Source organism: Oncorhynchus kisutch, linkage group LG1 (assembly GCF_002021735.2).
Source record: "Oncorhynchus kisutch isolate 150728-3 linkage group LG1, Okis_V2, whole genome shotgun sequence".
Lineage (NCBI taxonomy): Eukaryota > Metazoa > Chordata > Actinopteri > Salmoniformes > Salmonidae > Oncorhynchus > Oncorhynchus kisutch.
Genome location: NC_034174.2, coordinates 8,525,461 through 8,537,710, shown reverse-complemented (window position 1 = coordinate 8,537,710; position 12,250 = coordinate 8,525,461). Strand labels below are relative to the sequence as shown.

At 40.3% G+C, this 12,250-nt stretch overlaps 1 protein-coding gene across 2 annotated transcripts in view; it reads right to left on the bottom strand.

Moving 5' to 3' along the window:
- The window catches only part of LOC109882877 (protein phosphatase 1 regulatory subunit 1A), a 60,118-nt gene extending 51,016 nt beyond the window's left edge, over positions 1–9,102 (bottom strand). For both annotated transcript variants that reach the window (XM_031820323.1, XM_031820905.1), the window contains exon 1: positions 8,902–9,102. In XM_031820323.1, coding sequence (XP_031676183.1) covers positions 8,902–8,982 — 81 coding nt within the window. In that variant the 5' untranslated portion in view covers positions 8,983–9,102. The remainder of the gene's footprint in view (positions 1–8,901) is intronic.
- Between the last annotated feature and the right edge of the window lie 3,148 nt (positions 9,103–12,250).

Here is a 12,250-nt window from a genome sequence, read left to right as displayed (position 1 = left end):
TGAAAATAAGAATTGTTCTTAACTGACTTGCCTAGTTAAATAAAGGTAGTAAAAATAAAAAACATCTGTGACTTCATTAGCTGTGGTTGCTGATGCGTATATGGTTGAATCCTCAGCATACATGGACACACATGCGTTGTTTAATGCCAGTGGCAGATCATTAGTGAAAGTAGAGGGCCCAGAGAGCTGCCCTGCGGTACACCACACTTTACATGTTTGATATTAGAGACGCTTCCACTAAAGAAAACCCTTTGAGCTCCATTGAATAGATAGCTCTGAATCCACAATATACCAGAGGTTGAAAGCCATAGCACTTACGTTTATTCAACAACATGTTATGGTCAATAATATTAAAAGCTGCACTGAAGTCTAACAGTACAATTCATCTTATTATCAATTTATCAATTTATCATTTTTGTCTGTGAAGTCAGTACATGTTGAGTGCCATTCTATATAAGCATGCTGAAAGTCTGTTGTTAATTTGTTTACAGAGAATTAGCATTGTATTTTTTCAAACACAATTCTTTCCAGCAGTTTGCTAGGAGCTGGCAGCAAGTTTATAGGTCTGCTGTTCGAACCAGTAAAATTCCCCTTTACCATTCTTGGGTAGTGGAATTACTTTGGCTTCCCTCCAGGACTGAGGACAAAGACTTACCTCTAGGCTCATATTAAAAATACGACAGACAGGATTGGCTATAGAGTCAGCTACCATCCTCAGTAGCTTTCCATCTAAGTTGTTAATGCCAGGAGGTTTGTCAGCTACTAATCTATCCTAACATTACTACTAATTTATCCTAGCACTACTACTAATCTATCCTAACACTACTGTTAATCTATCCTAACCCTTCCAAAGGCTTCCACTAGATGTAAACAGTCTTTATAACTTTGTTTCAGGCTTCTACTATGAAGGGGGATCGAATAAGAGTTGTTTGAATCACGGGTCTGGCAGAATGCCATAAATCACGCGTGCGGCGTGAGAGCGAGCTCCGTTCCTTTTCATTTCTAAAGACAAAGGAATTGTCCGGTTGGAATATTATTGAAGATTTATGATAAAAACAAGATTGATTATATCCATCGTTTGACATGCTTCTAGGAACTGTAATGGAACTATTTTGACTTTTCGTCTGAACTAAGTGCCTGCGCCTTGTGAATTTGGATTTGTGAACTAAACTCGCAAACAAAAAGGAGGTATTTGGACATAAATTATGGACTTCATCGAACAAAACAAACATTTATTGTGGAACTGGGATTCCGAAGAAGATCATGAAAGGTAAGTAAATATTTATAATGCTAATTCTGAGTTTTGTGACACCTCTCCTTGGTTGGAAAATGGCTGTATGTTTTTCTGTGGCTAGGCGCTGACCTAACATGATTGCATGGTGTGCTTTTACCGTAAAACCTTTTTGAAATCAGACACTGCGGCTGGATTAACAAGAAGTTTATCTTTAAAATGGTGTATAATACTTGTATGTTTGAGGAATGTTAATTATGAGATTTCTGTTGTTTTCAATTTGGCGCCCTGCAATTTCACTGGCTGTAGTCGAGGTGGGACGCTACCGTCCCACATATCCCAAAGAAATGAATCTATCCTAACACTACTAATAATCTATCCTAACACTACTGTTAATCTATCCTAAAACTACTGTTAATCTAGCCTAACACTACTGTTAATCTAGCCTAACACTACTGTTAATCTATCCTAACACTACTGTTAATCTATCCTAATGTAACAGTATAGCTTCCGTCCCTCTCCTCAACCCAACCTGGGCTCAAACCAGGGACCCTCATCAACAGTCACCCTCGAAGCATCGTTACCCATCGCTCCACAAAAGCCACGGCCCTTACAGAGCAAGGGGAGCCACTACTTCAAGGTCTCAGAGCAAGTGACTTCACCGATTGAAACGCTATTAGCGCGCACCACCCCTAACTAGCTAGCCATTTTACATCCGTTACACTAAAACAACTACTAATCTATTCTAACAATACTGTAAATCTATCCTAACACTACTGTTAATCTATCCTAACACTACTGTTAATCTATCCTAACACTACTGTTAATCTATCCTAACACTACTGTTAATCTATCCTAACACTACTGTTAATCTATCCTAACACTACTTCTAATCACCTCCCTGACCAAGGCCCTTCTCCCTTGATTGATCAGTTTGGCCGGGCGGCCAGCTCTAGGAAGAGTGTTGGTGGTTCCAAACTTCTTCCATTTAAGAATGATGGAGGCCACTGTGTTTTTGGGGACCTTCAATGATGCACACATTTATTGGTACCCTTCTCCAGATCTGTGCCTCAACACAATCCTGTCTCGGTGCTCTAAGGACAATTCCTTTGACCTCATGGCTTGGTTTTTGTTCTAACATGCACTGTCAACTGTGGGACCTTTATATAGACAGGTGTGTGCCTTTCCAAATCATGTCCAATTAATTGAATTTACCACAGGTGGACTCCAATCAAGTTGTAGAAACATCTCAAGGATAGAAACAGGATGCACCTGTGGTGAGCTCAATTTCAAGTCCCATAGCAAAGGGTCTGAATACTTACGTAAATAAGGTATTTATGTTTTTTTGTATTTAGTACATTTGCAATAATGTATTAAACCTTTTTTCACATTGTCATTATGGGGTATTGTGATGTCATTATGGGGTATTGTGATGTCATTATGGGGTATTGTGATGTCATTATGGGGTATTGTGATGTCATTATGGGGTATTGTGATGTCATTATGGGGTATTGTGATGTCATTATGGGGTATTGTGATGTCATTATGGGGTATTGTGATGTCATTATGGGTTATTGTGATGTCATTATGGGGTATTGTGATGTCATTATGGGGTATTGTGATGTCATTATGGGGTATTGTGATGTCATTATGGGGTATTGTGATGTCATTATGGGGTATTGTGATGTCATTATGGGGTATTGTGATGTCATTATGGGGTATTGTGATGTCATTATGGGGTATTGTGATGTCATTATGGGGTATTGTGATGTCATTATGGGTTATTGTGATGTCATTATGGGGTATTGTGATGTCATTATGGGTTATTGTGATGTCATTATGGGGTATTGTGATGTCATTATGGGGTATTGTGATGTCATTATGGGGTATTGTGATGTCATTATGGGGTATTGTGATGTCATTATGGGGTATTGTGATGTCATTATGGGGTATTGTGATGTCATTATGGGGTATTGTGATGTCATTATGGGGTATTGTGATGTCATTATGGGGTACTGTGTGTAGGTTGATGAGGAATTTATTTTATTTTATTCATTTTAGACTAAGGCTGTAACGAAACAAAATGTTGAAAAAGTCAAGGGGTCTGAAAACTTTCCGAATGCGCTCCCTGATATATTACATCATTTATGTAGCAGCATACAATACTGTAATGTTCGTCGTCTTCCTCTGATGAGGAGGAAGACAGATCGGACCAATTTGCAGTGTGGTATGTGTCCATTTTAATATTTTTAAAAACGAACACTACAAAATACAAAATAACAACGTGAAACAAAGGAAACAGTCCCGTGTGGCACAAACACAAACACGGAAAATAATCACCCACAAACCAAAAGTGACACCCAGGCTACCTAAGTATGATTCTCAATCAGGGACAACAATTGACAGCTGCCTCTGATTGAGAACCATACTAGGCTGAACTCAAAAACCAACATAGAAAAACAAACATAGACTGCCCACCCCAACTCACGCCCTGACCATACTAAAACAAAGACAAAAACAAAGGAACTAAGGTCAGAACGTGACGTACATTTTTGGACTCACCTTATTGTGCTGTGCTCACTTAAACAGGAAACTTGTCATCAAACTGTGTCATATAAATCATTCTCTGGATTTATGGTGCTTTCAAGACAACTGGGAACTCTGAAAAAAACAAGGTTGAATCATGATGACGTCAGTGATCTTCAGGTCGGAGCTCTAGAAAGAGGCCAGAGTTCCTGACTTGGAATTATAACGTCAGTGATCTTCAGGTCGGAGCTCTAGAAAGAGGCCAGAGTTCCTGACTTGGAATTACGATGTCAGTGATCTTCAGGTCGGAGCTCTAGAAAGAGGCCAGAGTTCCTGACTTGGAATTATGACGTCAGTGATCTTCTGGTCGGAGCTCTAGAAAGAGGACAGAGTTCCTGACTTGGAATTATAACGTCAGTGATCTTCAGGTCGAAGCTCTAGAAAGAGGACAGAGTTCCTGACTTGGAATTCCGAGTTGGATGACCGTTTGAAACATATTTTCCCAGTCGGAGCTCGTTCCCAGGTGTCTTGAACTCATTGAAGTCAGATTTCCCAGTTCTGAGTCAATAGTTGTTTTGAGCCCTGCACAAATCATGCTGGATTGGCAGCATGGCCAATGTTGAGTGTTTATAATTTTAATCCTGGAAAGGAGACCTTTAAACTGAGAATTGGGACTACACACCCACTCCACTGAATAGCAGGCTAGTGATTGCCTTGCAATGCTTGCAGTTAGCCACTGATTCATTCCAAACCACTTATTGTTGTTGTGTAATGTTCATGTCCAATAGCTGATAAGCACCGATATGTTTTATCTGTCATTTCTCTTCATATGACAAGGATTAAAATGGATTTGCCAGTAGATTGTATGACTTGATTCATGATGATGACTGCTAGCTAAGATTTTGAAAGTCTAATCAAAGCTACTGTAGATATAACGTGATTTGAACAAATTTTATCTGTGGCCAATAACCTTGAGCTCTACCCTTAAATTTGTCAGTGACGTGGTGTCACAATTGAGTGACAGAACACTAAGCCAATCACAGCGCAACTAGAGAACATTAGCAACCCATATTTTCCGCTGGCTGGCCCACCACCACAGAAACCACTGAACTAGGCTGAAACATCTGCATTTTAGAGCTGCCTTACTCAAGAAAGCAAAAAAAGAGACCATGTGTGTATGGAGGCTTTATTAACTCAAAGATTTTTAGATCTTTTTTTACATTGTTTGCAAACTGATATGTGACACATGTTAACGCCAAAATAGCATGCAAAAGAAGGCAACCCCCACAAATAACAGATATACTGCCCTGAATGATGGGTCGCCACTGCCTAACATTGTTACTACTATTGTATAACTGTCACCCTGTAAAGTCCCAGCGGCTCCATCTGAGTCAGCATGACCGCATGTGACAGCATGTGACAGCATGAAGTCGAGTAGCTCTATTTTGGTTATCCGTCTCTCTCATTCTCTCATTCATAATGAAAACACTCTCTATGTCTTATTCATGTTATATTTATCACATGGAAGAAATGGGATGTCTCCTTCACTACAGTACCACCAGTCCAGACAGTGAGGCACCCAAAGACCCAATATGCAGTATTAACTTCCGTGTCCCGAATGGCCATCTATTCTATTCTATTACATTCTATTATTTTCTATTCTATTATTTTCTATTATATTATTTTCTATTATATTATTTTCTATTATATTATTTTCTATTATATTATTTTCTACTCTATTCTATTATTCTATATTCTATTCTATTATTTTATATTCTATTATTTTCTAGTCTATTCTATTATTTTATATTCTATTATTTTCTACTCTATTCTATTGTTTTATATTATATTATATTATTTTCTATTCTATTATTTTATATTCTATTCTATTATTTTATATTCTATTATTTTCTAGTCTATTCTATTATTTTATATTCTATTATTTTCTACTCTATTCTATTGTTTTATATTATATTCTATTATATTCTATTCTATTATTTTATATTCTATTCTATTATTTTATATTCTATTCTATCATTTTCTATTCTATTCTGTTATTTTCTATTCTAGTATTTTCTATTCTATTATTTTAAATTATATTCTAAAATTTTATATTCTATTCTATTATTTTCTATTCTATTATTTTCTACTCTGTTCTATTATTTTATATTCTATTCTATTATTTTCTATTCTATTATTTTCTACTCTATTCTATTATTTTATATTCTATTCTATTATTTTATGTTCTATTATTTTCTACTCTATTCTATTATTTTATATTCAATTATTTTCTACTCTATTCTATTATTTTATATTCTATTCTATTATGTTCTATTCTATTCTATCATTTTCCATTCTATTCTGTTATTTTCCATTCTATTATTTTCTATTCTATTATTTTCTATTATATTCTAGTATTTTCTATTCTATTACTTTCATTATCTATTCTATTCTGTCATTTTCTATTCTAGTGTTTCCTATTCTATTATTTTCTATTCTAGTATTTTCTATTCTATTATTTTCTATTCTATTCTATTATTTTCCATTCTATTATTTTCTCTTCTATTATTTTCTATTCTATTATTTTCTATTATTTTATAATATATTATTTTCTATTCTATTCTATTATGTTCTATTCTGTTCTATTATTTTTTGTTATATTCTATTTTCTATTCTATTATTTTCTAGTATTTTCTATTCTATTATTTTCTATTCTATTCTATTATTTTCCATTCTATTATTTTCTATTCTATTATTTTCTATTCTATTATTTTATAATATATTATTTTCTATTCTATTCTATTATTTCTATTCTATTCTATTCTAGTATTTTCTATTCTGTTCTATTATTTTTTGTTCTTTTCTATTATTTTCTATTCTATTATTTTCTATTCTATTATTTTCTACTCTATTATTTTCTATTCTATTATTTTCTACTCTATTATTTTCTATTCTATTATTTTCTATTCTATTATTTTCTATTCTATTATTTTCTATTCTATTATTTTCTACTCTATTATTTTCTATTCTATTCTTTTAAAATGCTAATCCAGAAGCAGCGCTCCTAGTGGCTGGGGAATTTCATGCAGGGAAACTTAAATCCGTTTTACATAAATTTCTACCAGCATGTTACATGTGCAAGCAGAGGAATTTAATCCACACACAGAGACGTGTACAAAGCTCTCCTTCGCCCTCCACTTGGCAAATTTGACCATAACTCTATTCTTCTGATTCCCGCATACAAGCAAAAACTAAAGCAGGAAGTACCATTGACTCGCTCAATACTTAACTAGTCAGATGACTCAGTCTCGATGTTGCCTGAGAGAATGCCAAGAGTGTGCAAATCTGTCATCAAAGCAAATAGTGGCTAATTTGAAGAATCTGAAATATAAAATATATTTAGATTTTCTTTAACTCTTTTTTTTGGTTACTATGTAATTTCATATGTGTTATTTCATAGTTTTGATGTCTTCACTATTATTCTACAATGTATAAAATAGTAAAAAATTAAGAAAAATCCTTGAATGAGTCGATGTGTCCAAACTTTTAACCGGTACTGTAGCTGAGGACAAATAGTCCAGGGAGACAGTTAACCAACCGTTAACCAACCGTTAAACAACCGTTAACCAACCGGAACCAGCCGTTAACCAACCGTTAACCAACCGTTAACCAGCCGTTAACCAGCCGTTAACCAACCGTTAACCAACCGTTAACCAGCCGTTAACCAACCGTTCTCTCTTGGTACCAGTGGTGTGTGTGCTCTCCAGAGGGTGGTGCGGTCTGGACAACACATCACTGGGGGAAAACTACCTGCCCTCCAGGACACCTACAGCACCCGATGTCACAGGAAGGCCATCATCAAGGACAATAACCACCTGACCCCACTACCTGTCCACCCCGCTTCCATCCAGAAGGTGAGGTCTGTACAGGTGCATCAAAGCTGGGACAGAGAGATTGAAAAAGGCCATCAGATTGTTAAACAGCCACCAATGGCACAGAGAGGTGGCTACCTACCAACAGACTTTATTTCATTGGCCACGTTAATAAATGGAACACTAGTCACTTTAATAATGCCACTGTACATATTTTTTTTTACCAATCTCACATTACTCATCTCATATGTATATACTGTATACCGTATCCTTCACTGTCTATTCTTTACTATCTATTAACCGCTCTGTCACTGCTCATCCATATATTTTATACTCATACATTCTCATCTCATTCCTTTACTAGATTGTGTGTATTAGGTTGTGTTGTGGAATGTGTTAGATATTAGGGTTTTTGTTTTGTAATTGTTAGATATTACCTGTTAGATACTGCTGCACGGTCAGATCTAAGAAGCACAAGCATTTCCCTACACTCACATTAACATCTGCTAACCATGTGTATGTGACCAATGCAATTTGATATGACTTGAATAAAGAGCAAAACTTGAAGAAAAAAAGAAGATCAATGCCGAATAAAAAAATACATTATTACAAGTTAGCTGTTCTTTGAACATTCAACGTATAATTTCACACGTAAACAATTCCTGATACCATGGAGTCTGCAACTGTAATAGCACGAAAATCACTGCAACTATTTGCTTCAGAAACACAGTAAAAGCCTTCGAAAGGTCCCTTGCCCTATACGGAATAGAAGACTCTGCTCTGAAAGGGGCTACAAAGTCCCGTGTCATAACTAATTGATCCCAACACATTGAATGTCTCTACAGCTCTCAGAATGGACACTATTGAGAGGCTGTAAAGTCTGGTTACATAACCCTGTGACCCTTCACCATGCCGAACCTGTCCCTATGCCTTTTCAGATCGGAGACTGAGTGCAATAGCACCGGTAAAACTGTAACTCTTTGATCCCGTAAGTGTCACCTAGGAAACCTAACAGCTTGTTGTAAGGTCCTGTACCATCACTCCGTGTGACTGTCCCCACTCACCCCCTCCAAGCCTCCTACACCACCTTCCCCAGCCCTCCCTGCCCCTGCCTTCCTCCCTTTCCTTAGCTATCCCTGCCTCCCCCCCTGCCCTGCCCTCCCCTTCCCTCCCCAGCCCTCTCTGCCCCACCTTCCCTACCCTAGCCCTCTCTGCCCCCCCCCCCCCTGCCCTGCCCTGCCCTCCCGTACCTTCCCCAGTCCTCTCTCTCACCTGTTCAGCAGCCTCTGGGTCCAGGTGTGAGTCCAGGAGAGGCATGGTGAACTGGATCTTCCTGGGGCTTCCTGTATCCATGGTCCTGCTGTCGGTAATAGTAGTAGACAGAGAAGAGGAGAACCAGGACACAGAGTACAGAAAGGAGGAGGGAGAACCAGGGGAGATGGAGTACAGAGAGGAGGAGGGAGAACCAGGGGAGATGGAGTACAGAGAGAAGGAGGGAGAACCAGGGGAGATGGAGTACAGAGAAAAGGAGGGAGAACCAGGGGAGATGGAGTACAGAGAGGAGGAGGGAGAACCAGGGGAGATGGAGTATAGAAAGGAGGAGGGAGGGACGGAGGAGGTAAAGGTAGCTATGGAAGAGAGGTGGTGGAAGTGGTGATGCTGCTGCACTGAGCTCTGTTTGTCTCGCTTTCTCTCTCTTCACGCACGTCCTGTTATTTTACCCCGTCTCTCTCTCCCTGTCCTTTCTATGCCGTACTCTTTCAGTGTCTTTCTTTGTTTTCCAGCTCTACTGTTCCTCTTTTCAGTCTCCTTTCAGTTTTATAACAGAGAGGAAGGAGGGAGGCAAGGGCATACTGTGCTCTCTCTCTCTCTCCCTCTCTCTCTCTCTCTCTCTCTCTCTCTCTCTCTCTCTCTCTCTCTCTCTCTCTCTCTTTCTCTCTTTCTCTCCCTCTCTCTCTCTCTCTCTCCCACTCTCTCTCTCTCCGTCTCTCTCTCTTTCTCTCTCTCTCTCTCTCTCTCTCTTTTGCTGAGTCTTGCTCCCTCTACACGACCCCGCCCCCTCTCCACTCTCTCTCATTCTATTGGCTGGTCGTGCACCGGGGCTTATCTGCAGAATCCAACCATGCCGGAGGCTGAGGCTCTCCTAACTCCTAGAAGCAGCCAAATACATCACACCACCAGGCTTAGTAAACATATTTTAAGGGTGGGATATTTTTAAAGTCACACACCCTACACAATACACCACACGAACACGCGCACTCAAACAGTACATACCTCCACTTAATTACATAACATATAAAACACTAAATGTCACTCTCAACATAGACATATACTGTTACCACGATGTATTTCTTAACATTTATATCCAAGACATTAGACAGAGATGTTTTCAGTCGTGATGCGACCATGATAAGTCATGTCATATTAAATATATCAAAATATCATTGGCAGTCATGATTAAATTAAGCTGTGACAGATAGAGTCTCTGCTGTATTCACTCTGATCAGTCATATCCTGCAGCATAGCCTCCACTCTGATCAGTCACGTCCTGCAGCATAGCCTCCACTCTGATCAGTCACGTCCTGCAGCATAGCCTCCACTCTGATCAGTCACGTCCTGCAGCATAGCCTCCACTCTGATCAGTCACGTCCTGCAGCATAGCCTCCACTCTGATCAGTCACGTCCTGCAGCATAGCCTCCACTCTGATCAGTCACGTCCTGCAGCATAGCCTCCACTCTGATCAGTCACGTCCTGCAGCATAGCCTCCACTCTGATCAGTCACGTCCTGCAGCATAGCCTCCACTCTGATCGGTCACGTCCTGCAGCATAGCCTCCACTCTGATCGGTCACGTCCTGCAGCATAGCCTCCACTCTGATCAGTCACGTCCTGCAGCATAGCCTCCACTCTGATCGGTCACGTCCTGCAGCATAGCCTCCATCCCTCACAGCACAACATAGCATTATTGATCTGTCAGCAGCTGGTCTGATACCTGATAACGTGGAGACATGTTTCTCGTGGTAACATGAAAAATCTAATCAAATGTTATGTGTCACATGTTTGGTAAACAACAGGGTGCAAACAAACAGAGAAATTGTTATTTACAGGTTCCTTTACCAACAATGCAGAGTTAAAGAATAGAAAATAAGACGTAAAAAAACAGAAATACTGACATGAGGATTAAATAACAATAAGGAGTAAAAATATAACGTGGCTCTACGCAGGCAGTACCAGTACCATGTGCAGACGTACGAGTTCATGAGTCCATGTGCAGACGTACGAGTTCATGAGTCCATGTGCAGACTTACGAGTCCATGAGTCCATGTGCAGACGTACGAGGTCATGAGTCCATGTGCAGACGTACGAGTCCATGAGTCCATGTGCAGACGTACGAGTTCATGAGTCCATGTGCAGACGTACGAGGTCATGAGTCCATGTGCAGACGTACGAGTCCATGAGTCCATGTGCAGACGTACGAGTTCATGAGTCCATGTGCAGACGTAAGAGTCCATGAGTCCATGTGCAGACGTACGAGGTCATGAGTCCATGTGCAGACGTAAGAGTCCATGAGTCCATGTGCAGACGTACGAGGTCATGAGTCCATGTGCAGACGTACGAGTTCATGAGTCCATGTGCAGACGTACGAGTCCATGAGTCCATGTGCAGACGTACGAGGTCATGAGTCCATGTGCAGACGTACGAGGTCATGAGTCCATGTGCAGACGTACGAGGTCATGAGTCCATGTGCAGACGTACGAGTCCATGAGTCCATGTGCAGACGTACGAGTCCATGAGTCCATGTGCAGACGTAAGAGTCCATGAGTCCATGTGCAGACGTAAGAGTCCATGAGTCCATGTGTAGACGTACGAGGTCATGAGTCCATGTGCAGACGTACGAGTCCATGAGTCCATGTGCAGACGTAAGAGTCCATGAGTCCATGTGCAGACGTACGAGGTCATGAGTCCATGTGCAGACGTACGAGTTCATGAGTCCATGTGCAGACGTACGAGTCCATGAGTCCATGTGCAGACGTAAGAGTCCATGAGTCCATGTGCAGACGTACGAGGTCATGAGTCCATGTGCAGACGTACGAGTCCATGAGTCCATGTGCAGACGTACGAGGTCATGAGTCCATGTGCAGACGTACGAGGTCATGAGTCCATGTGCAGACGTACGTGTTCATGAGTCCATGTGCAGACGTACGAGGTCATGAGTCCATGTGCAGACGTACGAGTCCATGAGTCCATGTGCAGACGTATGAGTTCATGAGTCAATGTGCAGACGTAAGAGTCCATGAATCCATGTGCAGACGTAAGAGTCCATGAGTCCATGTGCACACGTACGAATCCATGAGTCCATGTGCAGACGTACGAGGTCATGAGTCCATGTGCAGACGTACGAGTTCATGAGTCCATGTGCAGACGTACGAGTCCATGAGTCCATGTGCAGACGTAAGAGTCCATGAGTCCATGTGCAGACATACGAGGTCATGAGTCCATGTGCAGACGTACGAGTCCATGAGTCCATGTGCAGACGTACGAGGTCATGAGTCCATGTGCAGACGTACGAGGTCATGAGTCCATGTGCAGACGTACGAGTCCATGAGTCCATGTGCAGACGT